Source organism: Thunnus maccoyii, chromosome 3 (assembly GCF_910596095.1).
Source record: "Thunnus maccoyii chromosome 3, fThuMac1.1, whole genome shotgun sequence".
Classification (NCBI taxonomy): Eukaryota; Metazoa; Chordata; class Actinopteri; order Scombriformes; family Scombridae; genus Thunnus; species Thunnus maccoyii.
This window is the reverse complement of record NC_056535.1, coordinates 19985998-20009706: the sequence shown is the minus strand read 5'-3', so window position 1 is coordinate 20009706 and position 23709 is coordinate 19985998. Positions and strand designations below refer to the sequence as shown.

Here is a 23709-nt window from a genome sequence, read left to right as displayed (position 1 = left end):
CACGTGCCTGTGGAAATGTACCCCCTGCAACTTCCTCTCTTTTCCTGGCTCTGTACGCATACAGTCTCACAAGTGAATATGTAGGCCAACAAGTACGTGCACGCATACCTGCACTGAGACATTGTGCACACACAGACACACATATATATAGATATATATATAAGCAAACATGTGATGACATTTATTCATGCCCAGCTTTGAGATGTCAAGCACTAGGCAGAAGTAGAGCCAAGGACGTCACTTCCCAGGTGTCTTTTTTTTTTTTTTTTTTTTTTTGTGAGCGGGGCGGGATGTCAGAGGCAAGCTCAGGGAGTGGGTCTCCACAGAGCAGCACAGGCCTGTCAAACAGAAAGGTCACTGAGGAATCATGTAGTGACGTCTGTGTGTGCATCCCGACGTGGGGAAAAAGTCATCTGAAAAGGGACACACGTCTGATTTATGTGATTTGACAAATTAACTTTTGCCAAAAAAACAAAACAAAAAAAAAGGAAAAAAAAGAAGAAAAAATAGAAAATTGGACCAGCTTGGGGATGAGAGGGAGGGGGTTCGCTTTTTGGACACGAACCCTAAAGTATGAGGGAGGGGGGGGGGGGGGGGGGGAGAGAAAGGGTGTTCATGAAGCCCCCTCCCGACCCTCGCTGCATCTGTGTTGGTGCGTCTCTGTGGGAAAGACACGTGTGTATGTGATTCTGTAGTCTGTAGTCTGGTGCTATGTGACCATGTTTGACCAAGTGTGTGAAAAAATAACAGCAACATTTAGAGAAAAAAAATAAAAAAGAGTAAAATCAGTTGAATTTTGAGTGAAGTAAAAAAATAAATAAATATAGGAAAACAGCACTGTTGATAAGTTTGAGATCTGAAGTCAAAATGTTTAATTTCTTTCTTTCTTTTTTTTTTTTTTTTTTTAATTTCTTGTGCGTGTGTGAGTGTGAATGTTTGTGTGCGTGGAAGATTTAGCTCCTTCTTTGCTGGACGTTGGTCCATGTCGCTCCATTCTTTTGTACAGATGAAGCTAAAAAAAAAAAGAAGAGGGCAAAATTTGTAAAATATTGTGTCTGTGACTCCTTGTAAAATATTTTCAAATTGTTTATTACAGAGAATCAGTTATTAAATAATGTTCATATTTTTCACTTCATTTCTGCGTGTGGTGTTTGTTTGTTTTTTTTTTTAGCTGGAGATTCAATGAAAATATAAAATCTACAAACAATAACTCCCCTAAAATCAATAATGATACAAAATGTCACATTTGATGATATTAAAAGTTTGTGCCTCATCATTAGAAAAGTCTTGATCTGCAGTTTTCATTATGAACATTATTAAAAAGTCAAAATCAGATCATGCAGGTCATTCTTCCCTTACTCCCTCACTTTCTTCTTTCTGACCTTTCCTCCTTCCTTTCTGTCCTTCCTTCCCTCTTTCCTTCCTTCCTTTTTCCTTTCTTCCTTCTGTCCTTCATTCATTCCTTCCTTCCCTTTTCCTTACTTCCTTCCTTATTTCCTTTCTTCCTTCCTAATTTCCTTCCTTAATAATGATACAAAATGTTACATTTCATGGTCTTAAAAGTTTGTGTTTGTGCTTGATCTGTAGTTTTCAATGTGAACACTTAAAAAGTCAAAATCAGGTCATGCAGGTCATTCCTTCCTTACTTCCTTCTTTTTTCACCTTCTTTCCTTATTACCTTTCCTCCTTCATTCCTTCCTTCCCTTTTTTATTCCTTCCTTCCTACCTTCCTTCCTTATTCCCTTTCTTCCTCCCTCCCATGTTTCCTTATTCCCTTCCTTCCTTCCTTAATAATGATACAAAATTTTATATTTCACGGTATTAAAAGTTTGTTCCTCATCATTATAAAAGCCTTGATTTTCAGTTTTCATCAGTGTCACTATTAAAGAGTCAGAATCAGGTCGTGCAGTCGGATGTTTTCGGTCCAGATTTCTCATGAATGAATAATGTGTTTATTTGCGGCTCCTCTGAGTCATTTATGTGTGACTGTGCCACGGAGGATCTCCACGCACACATACAGCGAGAAGCGTCACAGCGTATTCAGGAAGTCTATGAGAGCTTTGTGCCAAGTGTCCGGGTCGTCCAGGTAGCAGGGGTGACCCGCCCCTTTCATCACCACCACGCTGTGATTGGCCAGATTGCGGAGGTTGCGGAGCGACACCTCTCCGAGCTGAGCGTCCTGGTCACCGTAAACAATGAGCGCAGGGACCTGCGGGAGAGACGAAAAACACTCATGATGGAAAAACGGATCCTTGTGATGAGGTAAAAAGTTTCTGTCTCTGTTTTATAAAAGTCTGTTTGTGGTTTTCAGATTCAAACCGTAGCTAAAAGGATTTTCGAGATGTCCTACATTTTACCTCAAGTTTTTAAATTTTCAAACAGGTCTTGTAAAAAGATAAGAGACGAGCATTTTATTTCTATGAGGCGCGACTAATTTCTGTTTAGATGTCAATAAGACATTTTTTGTCCTTCCTTATTCCCTTCCTTCCTTCTTTTCTTTTTCCCTTCCACCCCTACTTCCTTCCTTCCATCCTTCCTTCCTCTCTTATTTTTTTCCTCCCTTACTTCCTTTCTTCCTTTTTTTCCTTGCTTCATTCCCTCCTTAGTTCATTCTTTCCTTTATTCCTTCCTTCCTTAAAACTTTCCTTCCTACCTCTAATCCTTCCGACCTTATTTCGCTGCTTCCTTCCTTATTCCCTTCCTTCCTTCCTCCTTTATTTCCTACCTTCCTTCCTTCTTTTAATCCTTCATGTTGTCCTTCCTCCTTTATTTCATTGCTTATTCTCTCCCTTACTTCCTTAAATATGTCCTCCCTTCCTATAATCCTTCCTTCCTCTCTTATTTTTCTCCTTTTTCTTTCCCTCATCCCCTATTTCCTTCCTTCCGTCCTTTCTTCCTTTCCTTCGTAACTTCTTCTTTCCTTCCATCTTTATTTCCTTTCTTCATTATTTCCTTCCTTCCTTCCTACCTTTTTTCCTTCCTTGCCTTTGCTCTGTTTATCCAGTAAGAGCTTCATACATTCACTCAGACATGTTCACTTGTTTTTGGAGGGTCTTTACCTTTCAGTAACACACACACACATCTCCTTCATGGTTAAAGCTCCTTCACTTGGTTTGCCATCTAAGAAATTTCATTTTGAAAAAGTTGAGAGTTGGATAAAAGCCAGCAGCATCTGTGAAAGTATAAAGTCACATGATATCTTCTCCTCTCATGGTAGCATGTAAAAATCCATCAGCTCTTTGAAAAGGGAGAGAAGGATGTGCTGGAAAACGAGCTTGACATTCACGGTTGCTCAAGTTATCATTTCCAGAGGAAAAGAAGAGCACACACTGTAAAAAGTTTTTCAAGAGAGGAAACTACAAACGAATGTAAAGTGGAGGCAAATCCTCACACACACACACTGTACCTTCACACTCTGGTATTGCTCTGCAGTGAATTTGTCGGTGCAGATGGGAGCTACAGGGATGTAGGCTCGTATCAGCGCCTGGTGCTGGAGGAGGAAGGGCAGCGAGTACATCCCACTGAGAGACGGGCTGATCACCACCACCAGGCTCAGGCTCAGCTGCTCACACACTTCCTTCAGGAACCCTGCAGGGGCCAGTTCTCCCACCGCTGCCGGGGCCTCGGCTGACTTAGACCGGCCGAGTCCTGTGGACACACAGAGAGAGGGAACAGCAGACTGATGTAGTATTACACCATTACATCACAGTCACAGAGCATCTGATTTTCCTATAAATAAAAACCCAAAGATCTTCAAAAAAAACACAAAAAATGTTCAAGTTTGTTGCCAGACAAAAAAGATGTTTTACCTTAATCTCAAGTTGTGGCTGTAACTCATCCAGGTAGCCAGAAATTACAAATGTCCACGCTCCTTTTGTACAGCACATAAAAAATATTAACTTATTTTGTATGAAAATATAAAATATTGGAAAGTAACTCTGTTGTTTACCAATATAACTGATATTGGTTAACATTGTACAAACTGAGTATGGACATCTATCATTTCCAGCAACCATCTTTGTTTAAATTGAGATAAAAGAGGCAAACTTTTGAGAAACGGGTTAAATATCTAATATAGAATATTTGTTCATGCGGATGTTTAGAAGCATCTTTGAGGTTTCTGGAAATACCTTCAGAACAGCAGCAAGTGTTGTTAAACTATCAAAGATCACTGAGTATTTATCTTTTAAGAAAATCGAACATCTTAACTGGGAGTCGAGTGTAGTGGTAAGACATGAGAGGCACAAACTGGGGCTAATGCCCAACAAGAGCAAACTTTTGCAGTGAAGTAGTGAAGTTTGTTCCCTTCAGACTAACCTGGCAGGTCAATGGCGACTGCACGGCAGCCGGCTTTGGCTAGAGTCTCCAGAGTGCCGATGTTGAGCCAGTTTTCTGATGAGAAACGGATGCCATGAAGGAGTAAAACTGACATCCTCACTTTCCCTGTGGTGGGTTCACTTTGTCTGTAGAACAGTGGTGCTTTGCAGCTCTCCACCTGCACGTTGCCCTCTGTCACTTTCACTGCTGACATCCTGAACAGAAAACAGTTTCATTTCAGTTCCCACAGATTTTACAAATCAGACACAAAACCAGTCACATCAACATTATTTACATTTAGAGAGTTTTACTATCTGTACAACACACAACGCCTTCTTGATCCATAGACCCTCGATTATGGGAAATAGGAAAAACGGAAATGGAGTAGGTGTTGTACATACAAAAGTAGCAGTAGTAGAACTGCAATACAGAAAAACAGAATGACAATACTAAGCGTATAAAGTACTAGAGATTAAATGATTAGTCAATCGATTAGTGCAGGTGTTCGATCATAATCCAAAGTAAGGGACAGATCTGGATTTTTGCTTGATGATGGAGCTACGTAGGTGAAAAAGTCAGGTGGTCACCAAAGTTAAAAATCCACCCAGAGGAGAAAACAAATTCATGTACAAAATTTCATGACAACCCATCGAACAGTTGTTAAGACATTTCACTCAAAACCAAAAATGACCTCATTGTGGCACAAGAGAGAAAGTCAGAGGATCACCAAAGGCAGTTAAATTCATCTTCTGGTGACCATGAATATTGTGTAAAAGTGTAAAAATGGAAAAACTGATGTTTGTTGTTGTTTTATCATGTCATGCAGTAGCCCTGTGACAGCGGTGAAAACAGATATCAGATCCTTGACTGAGGTAAAACAGTATCAAAATGTAAAAGTACTAAAAGTTCTGTATTCAAAATGTTATTTATGTAAAAGTACATAACTATTAGCAGTAAAATATACTGAAAGTATCAAAAGTTTAAAGTACTCATTATGCAGAACAAATGGCTCCTGTCTGTGTTATGATTTTATTTATATTGGATTATCAGTGATGTATTAATGTGTAAGCAACATGTTAATGTTTATACTGTTTGGTAGATTATCCTAAAGGAATATATTATATTTTATAAGCTGTTCTGTGTTTTGTATATAACATCTTCATCTGCAATGTAACTACAGATGTTAAATAAATGGAAAAAGTGCAATATTTCCCTCTGAGATGTGGTGGAGTAGAAGTACAATTATCTCAAAATTGTACTTAAGTACATCAGGCTACATGAATAAATGTACTTAGTTACATTACATCACTGTCTTATGACACCTACATTTTAAAAAAAAACTACACAACAATAGCCAACAACAAGAGACTTAAAACAAAATGTATCATCAGGTGAGAGTTTACATTAACAAACCAGCCAAGTTCATTTAAGGGATATCTGTAAGTACCTTGTTTATTTGTATGTGTTGAGCAAACAAACAAACAAACAAAAATCAATGTAACAACAGCCTTAAAAGTTGTCACAGTTTATTGAATCCGCACCTCTCTGGCACAGTTTCAACAGTTTCACAGTTAACTGCTGCACATGTACTGCACTGGATTGAACTGCACATAGATATTTACTGAACCGGATTGAACTGCACTACACCGTTTTGCACAGTGTTCCTGTTTTTGTCCACACGCCGTATGTGAATTAACTTGGATGCCGACTCTCGGTTTAAAGAGCTGTGATGCGCTGGAGTAGAGTTTGAGAGTTTGTGGGCAGCTGGCAGGTTAAACAGTCTGATCAAAGTCCAGATAAGATCATTTTATTTGTAACATCGAGCTTGCTCTCTGCACGTTTGCTCGCAAACACGGTGAGAAAATCACCCGCCTCCTCTTACCTGACAGCTGCAGTAATGAGCCGATGATTAAACCTCAGAATAAAGAAGACCAGTTTAGTTTTGTCTGAAGCTCCAGCTGTAGTTTCACTTCATATCCCGGAAAACAGCACAAAAAAAAAAATCCTCTGGAAATTATTCTACTGACGTCTAGCGTTAGTTAAGAGAATCGCCTCCATTTAAAAAACACAATTCAGATGCACTTTTTTTTTTTTTTTTTGCAGGATATTTGGTTTAAATTGTAGATACAGAGCTGTCAGAGAGGATATTTGACTTTTATGAAAATGCGCATGAACAGGGACCTATGTGCCACCCTTCATTAATGATTAATAGGCGTATTGATTGGCTGTGTTTTGGGGATTAGGGCCTCTGTTTGAGTAACAGGACTCAATGTTCGTGTGTGGGTGGTTGTGTTTTAGTTTTTTATGTTTTCTGCGTAGCTCTGACCTCTTACTCAAGTCTTTCGAGGATTTTTCTCTTTTATCAGGTCGATGGGACGTTTAATTACTCTTTAGTTTAGGACGAAAACAAAGCCCAGAACAAGACTTCAGAGAGCAGAGATCTCAGTCTGTGGTTACACTTCCAGTATTATAAAACAGTCTTTATCTTTCACAGCTAGAAACAATGAAACTGCTGTTGTCCTGTCTTCTCCTGACTGCTGGACTTGTCACTGGTAGGAAAGTTTTAATTATATTTATACAATTATAAATTACTGAGTGATATTTAATCTTCTACAGTGTATTGAGGACAATACAGTTTGGGTTTTATTTGTATTTTGGTTTCAAATGAGCAGAATAACTATCTGTGGGATTATAAAGCATGTGTAAACTTATTTTAAAATTCATATGTTTGATCATTTTTAATCATGTTGTGTAATAAATTTTACTGGATGAATGTATATTACTAATAGTAGTAGTAGTTTCACTAAACAGATGTGTTGTGTTGCTCTTAAATGCTTTTTCTGGTCGCATAAACCAGCAGCAGTGTCTCAGTCCAAAGGTTATATGTGTGCAGGCTCGTGCCCAAATGTTGCAGTGGGTACCAGTGAGCACCTGCACTGCACCAAACAGATACAGGTTCAATAAGTCCTCCTGCAGAACTCTGTGTTTCTGGTTCTGTTGTACAAAAACAGGGTACCGCAGTCCTCTGAATGACTTCCAGCGTTCGGAGGGCAGAGAGCTGGTTCCTACCTCCTGGAACTCAGCTCGAGTGCAAATGTTGCCGGGCCTGAACCTGGAGGACTGCGCCACACGCTGCTCCCAGTCACTGGACTGCAGGTACCCACATTAAACTGACAGGAGTTTGTTACTATTGCATCACTAGGAACCATTTCCCCAATAAGTCCACACACAGAACAGGTATGTTAGATGTTACTTATGACTTGATTGCATATAGTAAAACTTTAAAGGTCTGTAATGAGCTCCATATCTACATAAATAAAAATAATATTTAGGTTTTCAGGCTGTGAGCTTTTAAAGATAAGAACACACAGCATCAGGGCCAAACCTGCTCACTGATGAGACTGAAAGTTGGCAAAACAGTCTCAACTCAAGGTCCTTTAGATGCTGTTCTGGAGCTTTCAAAAACATCACATGATCTTCACCGATGAAGATTGCACAGTTGTCATGGAATTGTAGATGCTGAAATTTCATTTTTTTAGTATTTAATAATAGTATTTTAAGGAATCCTTGTTGAGACTGAAAGTTCATTGTCATTAAATTTATTTATAACATACAACATATAACTTCATTTGCTGAGGAAGACGGTGTTATATGGTCGAAAGCTCAAAGAACAGCTACTTATGGACCTTGTGTTTAGATTGTTTTGCTAACTATTCACTATTGATTTATGAACTTTCTATGTGTGAGTGTTACTTTATTGCTCACTGTGACATCATTAATTAAGGTTTGCAGGTTTTTGCATTTTGAACACTATCAATGTGATAGTTTTGAATGTTGGTACGTTATTAATAAATAACTGTTGGCTCAGATGTTATGAGGCTCCTCCAAAATAGATATTCCACAGCCACAAGAATACACCAAACCAAGGGATCCTTCAATTTAAAGCATTATTTCAGTTTATTGCATTCATTTTTTTATCAGTTATAATAACATTGTCTTCACTAACTAACTGCTGAGATCTGAAACAGCGAGACATCGTTAGTTAGACGATCAAACAGGTTGTAAACAAACCAACAGTTTAGCCAGATTAACTAAAGCACCTTATTAGGTGGTAAAACTAAAAGTGAGGGCACCTGAACTGTTGGTAATGTAAAAAAATCTATTCTGTTTTATAAATTATCTATGCTCAGTTCAAGTCTGTGCAAAGCTTTGAGTTTGATGTGGAATAAAATCTTCAGGCCAGTAACTAACTCTTAACTTTTAAAGGTTTTCTGTGAGAAATGAAAAGTTACTAAATCTATCATCTCTATCGTTTCCACAGACTATTTAACTGCTGCTCCAAGTCACATCGATTGGCCACAATATGATTAATTAGTGAAGCATCACACTAACAGGATTATAACTAACACAACATTAATATTAGTAGCAACAATTATTCATTATTGCTTATTTTCCAGAACACATAATTTCACATATTTAACAGAAAATAAATGATATGTAATTATTCTATATCACAACATATATCTGCATATTGATTTTCTTATTGTGGATCTTACAGTAGGTCAAAGTTTAATCAGTAAATTGATTTATATACTGTTGATGGATGTTTACAACAGACAGTTAACATAACATAACTTTAGCTTCATTTTCATTTCCAAATAACTTTGACTAAAGTGTTGGATTGTTTGTTGGCAACTGATTTTTATTATTCCTGATAGAAATTATTATAGTAGTATGAAAATAAGACCCAGAATTAGCTTTAAAAATGTTAGTTTCCAGACTGACAACCTAAATATTCTTATATTGTCTTATTAGTGAATAATTGATCAACATTAGTAAGCCATGACTTACAAAACCTTTATTAATATACTTTATTGTAAGTTTTTACCCATCAGTGTATCAATCTCTGACATGAAAATTTGCCTCAACACCAGAGCGTTCAACTATGAGACACGTCCGACTGTCACCTGTAAACATCTGCCCTGGGTGGGCGACGGCAGCAACGCGGAGGTGAAGAGAAACGTTAACTGTGACCTTTACGAGAAGAAAGGTAAGACACGTGTGTGCTCACGTTGTGTGACGTTTCAGAGATCAACGTGACGTATCCGTGCTTGGAGGTGTTTGATTGGTTTGCTTTTCGTTATGAAGTCTATGTAAGGAAGTGCATCGTGGGTAAAGGGGAAGACTACCGAGGGAAAGTCTTCACCACAAAGAGCGGACTCACCTGCCAGCAGTGGTGGTCCAAGTTTCCTCATGATCACAGGTGAGACAGTTCCTCTGATGAATCTTTGCACGTGGATGTTTTAGTCTTTCATACAGCAGAAGTCATTGTTTCAGGAGACTGGATCTGAAATAAAACTGAATATGAGGTTAAAGTGCTTGTGAGGGTGTTCGCATCTATATGAACAGTGAAGGATTTTGTCCCTTTACACAAGTTCATACATAATATGACTGGGTTTATTTCAAGGGTTACTTTCTCAAATTTCACATTGAAAACTAGTAAAGACACACAAGCAAACAAATAAAAAGAATAAATTAGAATAAATTAATATCTTCCTCATCTTTCCAAACTTAACTGTTAATCAGTAGATAAAATTAAAAGTCCCGCTGTTTTCATAATGTATATTCACTCAAGGGAAAAATGAAATGAAATGAAGGAAAAGTCAGAATTAAGGAATTGAAGAATTGGCCTTGTAGGAATACCGAGTTATACATATAATTGCATGTTTAGTTAAGCAATGATAATAAATAATAATAGTAATACAGGCTTAATACAGTCAGAAATGGGGACGAGGTAAACCACATACAGTACCAGTCAAAAGTTTGGACACAGCTTCTCATTCAAGGGTTTTTCTCTATTTTTACTATTTTCTTCATTGTAAAACAACGATGAAGATATCAAAACTATGAAATAACACATATGGAATCATGTAGTGAACAAATATGTGTTAAATAAACCATAAACCATATTTGATATTTTAGATTCCTCAAAGCAGCCACCTTTTGCTTTGATAACAGCTTTGCCGACTCTTGGCAGTATCTCAACAAGCTTCATTAGGTCGTCACCTGGAATGCTTCTAATGAGCAGGTGTGCCTCGTCAAAAGTTAATTGGTGGAATTTCTTGTCTTCTTAATGCGTTTGAGATCATCAAACGAGGTTGTGTTGGTATACAGCAAATAGCCCTATTCGATCACTGTATTAATCCATATTATAGCAAAAACCGTTCAACTAAGTGTAGAGAAACGACAGTCCATCATTACTTAAAGACATGAAAGTCAGTCAATCCGGAAAATTTCAAGAACTTCAAATGCAGTCGCAAAAACCATCAAACGCTATTATGAAACTGGCTTTCATGATGATCGTTCCAGGAAAGGAAGACTAAGAGTAACCTCTGCTGCAGAGGAGAAGTTCATTAGAGTTACAAGCCTCAGAAATTGCCAATTAATGGCGCCTCAGATTAGAGCCCACATCACTGCTTCCAAGTAACAGACACATCTCAACATAAACTGTTCAGAGGAGACTGTGTGAATCAGGCCTTCATGGTCGAATTGCTGCAAAAAAACAACTGCTGAGGGAGAATAAGAGAAGAAGAGAATTACTTGAACCGAGAAACACAAGGGATGGTCATTAGACCAGTGGAAATCTGTAGTTTGGTCTGATGAGTCCAAATTTGAGATTTTTGGTTCCAGATGCTGTGTCTTTGTGAGACGCAGAGAAGGTGAATGGATGGTATCTTCATGTTTGGTTCCCATCGTGAAGCATGGAGGAGGAGGTGTGATGCTTTGCTGGGTGACATTGTTGGCGATTTATTCAGAATTTAAGGCACACTTAACCAGCATGGCTACCACAACATTCTGCAGCGACATGCCATCCCATCTGGTTTGCGATTAGTGGGACCTTCATCTGTTTTTCGACAGGACATTGACCCAAAACGCACCTCCAGGCTCTGTAAGGGCTATTGGACCAAGGAGGAGAGGAGTCAGATCACCTGGCCTCCACAATCACCCAAACTAAACCCAGTTGAGATGGTTTGGGAAAGGAAAAGCAGCTAACAAGTGCTCAGCATATGTGGGAACTCCTTCAAGACTGCTGGAAAAGCATTTCAGGTGACGACCTCATGAAGCTGATTGAGAGAATACCAAGAGTGTGCAAAGCTATCATCAAGGCAAACAGTGGCTACTTTGAGGAATCTAAAATATTAATCATATTTTGGTTTGTTTAACACTTTTTGGATTACTTTACAAAGTTTTGACTTTTACTGTACACAAAAGCTAGAAAAAGTGTTATTATTCTTATTTATTTTACAAAATCCATATTCACACACAATATCCAATTTGTCCAAAGTCAAGTCCTTTGTGAAAGAAATGATTATTTCAACATCAGTAAATATGAATGTAAATGTCTTACTTGACATCTTGTCCGTTGTCCGGAGGATTTTGGCTGCACAGCTAAAAAAAAAAAAGTTAGAAATATAGTAAAGTGGCTTATAACCGTAGTTGTTTTTTAATAGACACTACAGTCATTGATAGAAAGAATAGCAGATGTTAAGTGATATTAATCGCAGCCACAGAATGATTTGAGATCAAGTGAAGAACTGTCCATTAACATTTTGGAACTTGCTTTCCTTTACAGGTCAGGTAGATTATTTTATTACTAATACACCAAACATTATGTTTAATCATGTGTTATCTTTCTGTAGTTGTGTTCTGGATGTGTAAATTGCCAAAGCAATTCATTTTAACCACTAATTTTGTCACTTTGTACTCTAAAATATGTCCTAAACTGTTCATCTGAGGTGAATGTAAACACCCTGAAAGTAAAGCTGAGGGTCAGCAGTTTAACTTCATTCAGTACGAAGCCAACACATCAAAACAATGTGTCACTGTCCAAAGAGCTCTTTGACTGGACTGTATGAGACCTGCAACAGTCCGTCACTCACTGTAAAACTCTGTGCGTGTCTCAGGTGGACTCCCACAGCCACTAATGGCCTGGAGTTGAACTACTGCAGGAATCCAGATGGGGACCGCATCGGTCCGTGGTGCTACACCACCGACCCGGAGCGACGCTATGAAAGCTGCAACATTCCCCAGTGCAAAGACGGTACAGCCAACACATTTCCATGACGTATGAGAAGTACATACAAGTGTGATGGATGGGTAACACTTTATTTTACAGGTCCTGCAGTTTTCTAATAATTTCATCAGAAATTTCTTGACGAGACTTGTGTAATTTGAAGCTAATTATAGGAAAGGAGAAAATGTTGACTTTCAGGGGAATTTCTTTACAAGAACTCTTCAATCTTTCTCATTGGAATAAAAAAAACAGGAAGGGATTCATTCAGTTGTTGTAAACTTTATTCTCCATGTTTAATTGTATAAATTTCCTGTAATTTACATTTACAGAGAAAGACAAGCTCTACATATTTGCATGTTCACAGACTAAAAGATACTTTGGTTGAAGAAGGTTGTAATTAACAAGTGTACCAATTGAACATTTTCCCTATAATTAGTACCAAATTGCACAGTCTTCTCCGGGAACCTCCCTAAAAAAAACTACAGTTTCAAATCAGGTCCTTTCTAGGAAATTATTAGGAAACTAGTGAACCGTAAAATAAAGTGCAACAGAATGCATGATTTTTTTCTTCTCACTCCTCATTTCTCTCACTTTAAAACTGTGTTGGTGGTTTTGTTTTGCAGAGGTATGTATCACATGTAACGGAGAGGACTACAGAGGGCAGGTTGACCACACTGTGAGTGGCAGAGAGTGTCAGAGATGGGACCAGCAGTATCCTCACCAACACATCTACCAGCCTGAAAAGTACTCACACAGTCATCACTGCACTATTACATGTTATTAGCCAAACTGATCCATAATGTGAACTGACAAGAGTGTAACTGTACATTTGTGTTGTTTGCATGTTGAATCAATGTCAGGCAGGACCTGTAAGTCCTTTGTAATGGTTGAAATTAAAATGGCCGATATGTGTTTTCTCAGGTATCCTGATAAGAGTTTAGATGATAACTACTGCCGTAACCCTGATGCCTCTCCGGTGCCCTGGTGTTACACCACAGACCCGGAGGTGGAGAGAGAAAACTGCGAGATCAGCAAATGCAGTAAGATGTTAATTCTGTCACAGAAACACTATTAGAATATTGATAGTAAATAATAGCTGTCATGTATTGTCTCACAGGATAAATTTGTGGGATTAGACCTTCTTGCTTGTTTCTCTTGTTTTGTTTTGGTCGTTTGTTCTCTCGGGCACAATAGAGGAGATACAAGCTAAATGGAGCCGGTTTGTGTGGTGTTAGAAGTCACAGTGGTAGAAGAGAGTCTCATTAACTCGCTGTAATTAAATTTACTTTTTGGTGTCTGTGCAAATTACTTCCTAAAATGTGAGACGTTTCACAATTGCCCCCAATGATTCTCTTTGATTTAGGAGTAAATGTGGCTAAAGTATGCAGATGGTTGTCTGTGATTCAAGCCCTGCGTTCTTTCTCCAGGTTTCAGGTTAATTAAAGGTTAATTAAAGTGTTTTTCATTATTTTATTTTATTTGTACACTTTAGTTCAATTTTCATTTAGCTTCAATTAATTTTCAGGGTGGTTCATCTTTAGTTTTATTGATGTTAGTAGTAGTTTGATTATTTTACAGATTTACATAAATAAAAAAAATATGATAGAAATAAATTTCCATGTTGTATTGTTTGTAATGTGGATAATGTAATACAAAAACAAGTAATAAATACTTTTTAGAATTTATTTAGAGTATTTTTTCAGCATATACTCGAGTTCAAACTCTTTTTGAGGTTAAAACCACAATGTTTAATTCTGAGTAATTACTTGACAGGGTTAAAGGATAAATCCTGAACATTTAGCTTTAAAACATTCAGCCCAAAATAAAACAAAACAGGACATTAGTGTTTTCTCCAAAATTTCAACATGAGTTGTGCAAGTTGTGCATTTCCACTAAGAGCAGAGATCATCAGCGGGGCTGAAAATCTATAAGACAGCGCCATCCTGTGGTGTAGTTGGCATTTAGTAAAAAAAACAAAAAAAACCCAGCATTGCTCCAAATCAATTCTTATTATCTTATAGATCAACAAAAAGATTTAAAAACAAAATGTCATATTTTTATTTGAATGTTGCTGTGTGTGAAGAAGAGAAAGAACTTAAAACTAGGTCAGAAAAAAAAATATGGGAGGAATGAAAATGAATTTAAAAAGAAGAGTCAAAAGGAAATAATTTTGATAGATGATAGGTTTTTCACATTTGAGAAATTTAAACAAAAGTATAAAATCCCCAGTTTCTTTTCAATGTCAGATTTTATAGTGTCTTAGAGAGTTTTTTTTTTCTTGACTTTATTTTTAATCCTTATAGTGATTAAGTCTACACACCATCATGTTCATATCACATCATTTATTCGTGCACAATTATAGACTTGAAAAGAAGATTCACTAAATAATTCATTAAATATTTAGTGAAATAATTTTAAATTAAATAATTTCCTTCCCTGTAGTTTGAGGCTCAGCCATTCTGTGTCATCATATTGAATGTTCTGGAAAATCTTTTGTTATGTCTTTAATTTCACTAAAAAGCTGCAACAAAATCCTCTTTTCTCCTTTATTGCCTTTATTGGCATCCTGCCTTAGTGGGCCCACATCACCTAACGCTGCACACTCATTTATTTCCTTCTCAACTTGCTCCTTCCCTTCAGCTGAGGTGCGTGTTGAGAAACGCCAGCGCTCCAGCTTCACCACTAACTGTTTCCGTGGCCGCGGGGAGGATTACCGCGGTAAAGTCAACGAGACAACATCTGGTATCGCCTGCCAGCGGTGGGACGCCCAATATCCTCACGAGCATCCCTTCTACCCAAATACATATGAATGCAAGTGAGTATGTATATAAAAAACTGTATGACGGAGGGGAAAAGAAGGTGAAAACACTTTGGGGTTGTTTTCTTCACTCATAACCTGTTAATTCAAAAGTTCTCCATTTGCTTCACACATGAATATTAATGTTGAGATGTCACTGCAGTGAAATTTCTTATTTCTCTGCTGACAGTTGACAGAATGATGGATGGTCAGCAATGCGGGACGCAATACAGATGTGAAATGAATATTAAACTTATTTGTGACGCAGTGATTTCTCATCACACTAAAATCGATTACCAGCTTTTCAATCATCGGTTTTAAGAAGAAGCTACGAATTATTTTAATATAATCTATAGGTCTGTAAATTAAAAGGGAGAAGCACAAACAGTATGTCTGAAGCATTAGTGATGAGCTGGTGGACGTTGTTTAAGCTGACTGTGTGTAACACTTCATCCAGGGGTTTGGAGGAGAACTACTGTCGTAACCCAGATGGGTCGGAGGCTCCCTGGTGCTTCACATCTGTGTCAGAGATGAGGACCGCTCTCTGCTTACAGATCAAACGCTGCGCAGACGACATCGAAGCTGAGGGTACAACTCATTGATTCAAACTACAGCAAAAAGATGAACTCAGTGAATGAACACGAGGCTAGACTGTATGAATATTCACATGAGAAGAAAGGTCCAGAAATATTCAGAAGTCCCCTCCAATAAAAGCCCACAACCACACACGACCCCCAGAAAAGTTTGACCAGGCACCAAGAATTTTCATTTGAATCATTTGGATTTATCAACCTTTATTTATTCAGTGATCTGCTCATATACACTATTTATTTACTGTATTTTTATTGGTGTATTTAACAGGGACAGTGCACATTAATAAACTGTAAATGCACCAGAATTATTGCTAAAAGTTTTTTTTTTTAATCTGCAGTCCCAACATCAAGGTTCAAATATTCAAATAGTCTAATTTACATGAATTTTGTCAAAAAATACTGGAATCAGCTTATAAAATGACATCCATCTGTATGTTTTTAAGGATGTAAATCCCTCCATGAAATTGCTACTTTATTCCATTTTTATTACTTTTTTTAACCACTATTATTGTCTGTTATAATTCAACAAGATCACTACAATCATATTATTTTCCTTTTTTTTTCAGATTGCTACCATGAAAATGGAAAAAACTACCGAGGCATGGTTCGTAAAACTCGTAAAGGCATCACCTGCCAGAAATGGAACGTGAACACACCTCACCGGACCAAGTATGATGATCATTTAAGAGTTACAAAATCAGTATTTATCTAAGAAGAAAACAGTCTATAGGCATTTGGGGACATTCATGATAAAGGCAAAAGAAAGGAAAGAAATGGACTCTGCTGATTGCCTTTATATCACATCTCTTGAATCCTTTAATATACCATCAGCATTATGAGTGAATGCTCTTTCTTTACAAAAGTAAAATGCAAAAAACATCTCTCACCCCACTTATCTGTGACATATACGACATGCCTTCAGTTTTAAAAATGTTTTTTCAGAATAAACCCAAGGACGCATCCTGAGGCCAATCTCACAGAAAATTACTGTCGAAACCCAGATGGGGACCAGCACGGACCCTGGTGCTACACCACTGATCCCAAAACTGAGTTTGACTACTGCGCCATCAAACAGTGTGGTACACAACTCTGCTTTCTTTGTCTGTTTTAAGATCCTCAAAGTAGTTTAACGAACTCTGTGGCAACAATTCATCCAGAACTGCTCTAATCTGACAGGCAATTTAACGATTCATCTGTTTCTTGGTGTTTTCAAACAGCTGGAGAGAGACCGCCCATGACTGAAACAGTAGGTTAGTTTCCAAATTAATATGAAGCAACATTTGCAAGATGACATTAAGCCTCTGTGTGTGTTTTTACAATGATATTTCACCTTTCCATGAACACAGAGAACACAGAGGAGTTTAGTGAGTGTGGGAAGAGAGAGGACCGCTTCCAGAGGACAAGGTTACGTATCGTAAATGGGATACCTGGGAACTCGCCGTGGACAGTGAGCCTCAGAGACAGGTTAGTCCGAGAGATTTAGACTCAAAATACGCTCTGCTGTGCTGCGTATGACCTCTGACCCCTTGTGTGCAGGAAAGGAAACCATTTCTGTGGAGGATCCCTGGTTAACCCCAGATGGGTGATCAGCACCAAGCAGTGTTTCTCCTCCTGGTAAACTTTACTCATTTACATGACAGTTTACTGGTAATCAGAAGTACTACTCAACCTGTGACGATAGTTGTTTAGTCGTCTGTGGCTCTGGACAGAAATTTGTCAACACTGAGAGAATTACTCATCATCACTTAATCTCTTAATCTCATTCTGATAAAGCAGTATAAGCATGAAGATGATGCTTCATGTGCAGTGGTGGGAAAAATATTGAAGTCTTAGGTAAAAGTAGCAGTACTGCTAAAATGTAGTAAAAATGTTCCATTAAGGGTAAAATTCTTGCATTCAAAATCTTACTCAAGTGAAAGTATTACTTACGCAAAATTTACTTAAAGTATCGAAAGTAAAAGCACTAAAAAAAAAGAAAAAACTTTTTAATAGTTAATCTACTTTTTTTTAAAATGACTGCTTACTGATTTGGATTCATTGTGTGTCAACACACCCTGAGGAAGGCAAGTGTGCCGACACGTGTTAGTGTATTTTTAATTTATTAGCCTATGTTTATTAAAGGCTTTTTATTTTTAACCGTCCACTTGAGTGTCTGGAATTAGATTTTTTATGCCACACCCCGCTCATGGATGAGGGCATATTGTTTCCTCTTTAAAAATGGTCTTTCCCCCCACCAAGAGCACCGGTGTTTGTGGTGTTGCCAAAAGAAAAAGACCATTTAATGTCAAAGTGAAAATAGATCTGTACAAAGTGATCTAAATTAAGTACAAATATAACAAATGAAAATACTGAAAAGTAATCTATAGCTGTAAAATAAATGTATTGGGTTAAGAAATACAATATCTCCCTCTGAAACTTAGTTGAGTAGAAGTATAGTGAAGAGTAAATGTACTTTGTTACATTCCACCAGTGGACGTGGGCCTTTACCAGGCATGAGGCGTCTAACAAAAGATACTATCGAGTTGCATTATGGGAAGTGTAGGACCCAGAGTTTTTGTAGCTTAACCCATGCAACAATTTTTACTATTTTTTAAAATTTTTTAAAAATCTTTGAAGTCCTTTATTGAAGAGTGATATTAAATAACTGAAATAAAATCACAAGTCACACTTTGATTATATTCTCCATGTTAACGTGTCTGCATGTCTGCACAGCTATGTGGACCTGCCCGGGTACTCGGCCATGATGGGAACACTGTATCGTGATCCACAAGAAGGAGAACCTGGTGTGCAAACCATCCCTCTCACCAAGATCGTCTGTGGACCCTCCGAGTCTCAGCTGGTCATGTTGCAACTGGAATAGTGTGTACTGTCAAGTGGCCCCAACATGCACACACACACACAGACACGTATATACTCAAATATATCAATTATTTCCCTCTGACTCTCTCTCCTTTCTCTAGCCCTGCCCAGTTTAACGAACGTGTCTCTCAGATCTGCCTCCCTCCTGAGCGCTACATAGTAGCTGAGGGGACGACTTGTGAGATCGCAGGATGGGGTGAGACGAGAGGCAAGTATAATTCTGGAAATCATAACTTGACACTGACTTTGCTACATGTCGAGCTTCATGCAACTACAATATGCTTCTATTGCAACAATTAATAATAGATGACTTCCTCAGAACAAGCATCTTGTTTCTGCTCTTGAAGTGATGCATTTAAAGTTGCGTCTAAATGAGAGAGCTATAAAAGCCGTTGAGCAACAGATGGCGTTGCTATTTTCAGAATCGTTCAACATCTGTCCACCTCCGTTTTTCTTTTCTCCATCTCTCTAAACACATTAGCTGCTAATTCATTCCTCCTCCTCTTCACTGCTTTTCAAGGCACTGGAGATGAGACTGTCCTCAACGTGGCACACATACCAGTTCTTAGTAACAAGGAATGCAACAAATACTTCCGAGGTCGTGTTCGTGAGAATGAGATGTGCACCAGCTCTTTCCAGGGTGGAGTAGGTGCCTGTGAGGTAGGTGTCCGTGCAAAGGTGTGCACAGTTTGAAACTTTATTGTTCATTTTGAGTAGGAAATTTTTAAGTTTTATCTTAGAACTGCAGCAGAGTTTCTTCATTCACTCACTAATTCTTTTTTTTCTTTTTTTTTTTTTTTAAAAGGTTACACTAGAGAAACAGAGAGGGGTATCACAGGTCAAAGTCCCCAGCCAGATTTGGACCAGCACATTGTGTTTTATTATCGTTTACATCTTAAAGAACAGACAGGTTGCCCTCTGTAATCATTCCTCCTGTTCATACTGACCATTAGAAGATCCTTTCTAAATGTACTTTCAATGTAAGTGATGGGGGATAAAATCCACAGTCTTCCCTCTGTAATAATAATAATCATTTATTCAAAAGTTTATCTAAAGCTAATGTGGACTTCAGCAGTCCGAAATAGTCAAATCAAGTGGATATCTTCCAAAGTTACAGCCATTTTAGCACAGATTTGTCATTTCTTACGATCTTTCCACTGCAGCTCATCAAAGAAACATTGTCCAGGAAAATGAAAAGAGAGAATTTTGAACTAAAAACACTTTAAATTTGGAAGCTATCCACTTCAATTTGTCTAACTCAGATGACTCAAGTCTCATATTTACTTCATATAAACTTTTGAAAACATTTTTGCTTAAAACGAGGCTTGTGGATTTTGTCCCCTATCACTTGCACTGCAAGCACGCTACGACGGGATTTACTAATGGTCAGTATGAAGAGGAGGGATGATTACAGCAAGCAAAACATCTTTTAATGTTCATTTGAGCACCTGACTATTGTTTTAAGACAGACTTGAAAAATGTTTAACCTGTCCTTTAACCATTAGGTCACAAGGACAACCCAACACAGATCCTTTTCTTTGACATTTACTGCAGTGTGCAGTGGCACTAAAGGAATCGTTTGACATTTTGGGAAGTTAGTTTTTTTTTGCTAATTATGACAAGATCGATACCACTCTCATGTCTTCACGCTAAGTATGAAGCTACAACCATTGGCGAGTTACCTTAGCTTAGCATGAAGAATAGAAACAGGGAAACCGTTAGCCTGTCTCTATCCAAAGGCAACAAAATCTGTCTACCAGCACCTCTAAAGCTCAGTTATTAACACGTTATATCTTGTTTGTTTAATAAGTACAAAAAACAAAGTGTTAAAATGGCAATTTACGGGAGGTTATGTGCTAAGAGGTGTTTGTAGGCGGATTCCCCCCATTTCCAGTTTTTATGCTAAGCTATGCTAGCCGACTGCTGGCTGTAGCCTTATACTGAACAGAAAAATATGAGAGTGGTATCAGTCTTCTCATTTAACTTACGAAAGCAAAGAAGCATGCTTCCCAAAATGTCAAACTATTCCTTTAACGACCAAGAATAAAACAGTAAAATGTTTTAAATTAATACTTCAACTACTAGAGCTGAAGAAAACCTTTTGATGACGAAAATCACTTTAGCAAAGAGCATACAGCTATTTATACGTTCCTGTAAATCAAACACATTCGCCATTTGGATAATGGAGGTAGACTGGACAAGATGTGACTGCAAGATGTTTCCAACCTCAGCAGTGACAGTCAGTCATAACAGAGACAAATAATGACTCCAGAGTGTTGTTCCTGTGTGTCTGCAGAGAGACTACGGCGGCCCGTTGGCGTGTCAGAACAGGGACTGCTGGGTACTCGAGGGTGTGATCATCCCCATGAGGCGCTGCGGACACCCGGGGCAGCCCAACATCTTCATCCGTGTCTCGGTCTATGTGGACTGGATCAAGAAGGTCATGGAGATGGCTTAGAGACAGATACTGCCATCCAACAGGGACTGATCAAATCTGCTTTCAACGCCCACTTTCATATGACCATATGTTTTTTTTTCATCTCAAGAGTTTCTTTTGCAATAAAACATATTAATAATACATCCAATTTTATAATCAGATTTTATTATACGAGTTATAATGTTATTATATTATAAAAATATACAGGAAACATTGCAGGTATCATCTTGTTAATGGAGAAAATGCAGGGACAGCACTGTCATTTGTTGTTTTCTGCTTTGAATTATTTTTTATGTCCATTTAAATTCAGTTAGTCCTTTCAGCCACAGTATCTGACGTTAAAATGCGTCATTTAAATTCATGAACTGCCTGTTCAGCAGTCAAAATCCACCAGACAGAATGAGCAGAAAACACTTTACATTCTCAAAACATAACCACGTACGCTGAGATGCAAAACAAAGAGCCGTGCAGAGAAGATTTATGATAATAATGTAAGTAAAGTTGTACAAAGTTGTGTTATTTATTCACGAACAACTACAAAACTAATAGCGTCTCAGGTTTGGAGAAGAAGAATAACTGGGAATAATTAACTTCCAATAACAAGGGAGGTGTCGGGGGGTTTTTAAGTTGCACCCTTTACCACAAAACTGTACGCCTCCCCTTGCTCTCCCTGGCATTGAATGGAGCTCCAAAATACCTTCTTTGCCCCCAGCCTCTAAAGAAATCCCTCCTCTGCCTGTCTTTTGATGCCTGCCCCCACCTCTAAAGACATGCCTTTGTGCCTTATGCAGAACTGTATGCGCTGCACATTCTTTCTAGTTCTATAGGAGGATTTTTGTAACCCGGTCCTGATGAGCCCACGGAATTCAGCTTAAATAAACCTCAAGATCAGAGTCCAACAGAATCTCAGACACACCAGCCTGCAGAAGGCCACTGAACTCTCTCTCTCTCTCTTTCTCTCTCACACAGACGACCATCCCCCTCTTTCTCTCTCTCTCTCTCTCTCTCTTATACCTCATTCTACCTTTCTGCCTCTTTCTCTCAGTTATTTTCATAGCAGCATTTTCCCCCCACTTTTGTCTCAACAATCAAAATATACCAACATTTTTTTATTATTTTGTAGAAATGAGAACTAATAGAACTGAAGTCTGAGCACATTCCCACCAACTAATAATGGACAATTATCCCATCACTCTGCGTTTGGAAATAGCAGCTTGGCAGTTAGGATTTCAGTGTAATTTTGTTCACTTTCATTTAGTAATATTTATAGTGGATGACTAATCAAAAATTCATATACAACTATCATTTCTTAGTAACTGTTGCCAAAAGTGCTTCTGGGAAACCTGACTGAACTTTTTAGTAAATGCTGCCACAACAATATGCAAATGTTTTCTTTGTTATTCTGTTTTATGGTAATGATAATCAAGTGTAGGCTGCGTGAGATAAACATTTTATGCATGTGAATTCATCAATAGTTTTTTTTTTTTTTCTTCGAAGTGTAATATTCTGGTTTCACAGGATATTCAATCTGTGAATTTCCGAATTACATCATGAAACTGACACTGTAAGTCACGCAAATTGAACTCTGTGCTTCATCTTTGTAACTTAAAGCTTTATATTTTGGTCTCATGCCAACACGCTCACCTGACATGACTCCATGAGCGGTCCAGCATTAAGTCGTCCCTGGAATGTGTATTCACTGCCGTTCAAACATTTCCATCTGTATTTATCAGTTTGTGCAAACTTACACAAAGTTCCCTCTTGAGAATCACAAGGACCAGAAAAAGAAAAATTGACATTATCTTTGCCTCTGCTCTATTTTGTATATTATTTTAAGTGTAATTTCAGCATATACATAAAGAGAAATATGCAACAAAAACTAGAAGTGAAGGGTTTTATTCCAAAAATACTTCTTTTTATTTTCTTCTTATTTTCAAAATAAATTCTAGTGAAAAGAATAAAAGAAGAGGCTACTATGAGACGAGGTGGCATCCAACTAAAACAGTGCATAATCTTTTCGGAATAAAGCTTTTAATTTGTTCAACATGAGGAAACTAAAAGAGAAAATATGTCTTTTTGCTCCCACAGAGTGCACATGTATGTCTGTTCTTTTTACTATCGCTCTCTTCTAATGTATGTTTGCATGCATGGTTGGGTGACATGCTGATTGAATGCCAATTTTTTCCCCCACAAACAAATGCACATGAGGCAGCTTATACCCTGCACACTTTATTCTCAGAAAAACACAACATATGATATTTTTGCCCTTTGTTATGACTTACAGAAATATATCTCTAACCTTGTAGGTGGGGAGATAACAGCAGAGAGAGAGAGAGAGAGAGAGAGAGAGAGAGAGAGAGAGAGAGAGAGAGAGAGAGAGAGAGAGAGAGAGAGTGAAACCTCTGCTTTGAATCAGTCTAGACGGTTTGATCTCCCCAACATTTCTACTGAAGCAAACTGAGCCTATTCCTCCTTTCTCTGGGGGAACTTCCCAGCCCCCAGACCCCACTTTGGGAACCCCGGAACCAGAATCTACCCTCCTGTCTGATGCCCGTCTCTCTCTCTCACTCTCTCTCTCTCTTTTTCTCTCTCTCTCTCTCTCCCTCTCCCTCTCAAGTGGGTGGTCCGGTAG

General features: G+C 38.1%; 2 protein-coding genes across 6 annotated transcripts; one reads left to right on the top strand and one right to left on the bottom strand.

Moving 5' to 3' along the window:
* Positions 1-465: 465 nt before the first annotated feature.
* abhd14b (abhydrolase domain containing 14B) lies at positions 466-6304 on the bottom strand. 3 transcript variants are annotated; one of them, XM_042407126.1, is made up of 5 exons: positions 6200-6304; positions 4318-4532; positions 3407-3648; positions 2013-2209; positions 466-1012 (listed from the first exon to the last, which is right to left on the bottom strand). In XM_042407126.1, exons 2-4 carry the CDS (start codon positions 4529-4531, stop codon positions 2030-2032), a joined length of 636 nt encoding a protein of 211 aa, XP_042263060.1. In that variant the 5' UTR covers position 4532; positions 6200-6304; the 3' UTR covers positions 466-1012; positions 2013-2029. The 3 variants fall into 3 exon arrangements, with proteins under 3 accessions (XP_042263060.1, XP_042263059.1, XP_042263058.1); XM_042407125.1 differs by having other exon boundaries at positions 2019-2209; XM_042407124.1 differs by lacking the exon at positions 466-1012 and having other exon boundaries at positions 1726-2209.
* On the top strand, positions 5868-22919 carry mst1 (macrophage stimulating 1). 3 transcript variants are annotated; one of them, XM_042407123.1, is made up of 19 exons: positions 5868-6000; positions 6812-6869; positions 7329-7473; positions 9252-9367; positions 9466-9580; positions 12282-12418; positions 13015-13135; positions 13313-13431; positions 15032-15206; positions 15646-15776; positions 16348-16450; positions 16724-16860; positions 16999-17031; positions 17128-17245; positions 17318-17395; positions 18494-18640; positions 18742-18848; positions 19161-19300; positions 20937-22919. In XM_042407123.1, the coding sequence occupies exons 2-19, from the start codon at positions 6821-6823 to the stop codon at positions 21096-21098; spliced, it is 2133 nt and encodes a 710-aa protein (XP_042263057.1). In that variant the 5' UTR covers positions 5868-6000; positions 6812-6820; the 3' UTR covers positions 21099-22919. The 3 variants fall into 3 exon arrangements, with proteins under 3 accessions (XP_042263057.1, XP_042263055.1, XP_042263056.1); XM_042407121.1 differs by having other exon boundaries at positions 5868-6172; XM_042407122.1 differs by lacking the exon at positions 5868-6000 and adding an exon at positions 6436-6683.
* The last annotated feature ends 790 nt before the right edge of the window (positions 22920-23709 follow it).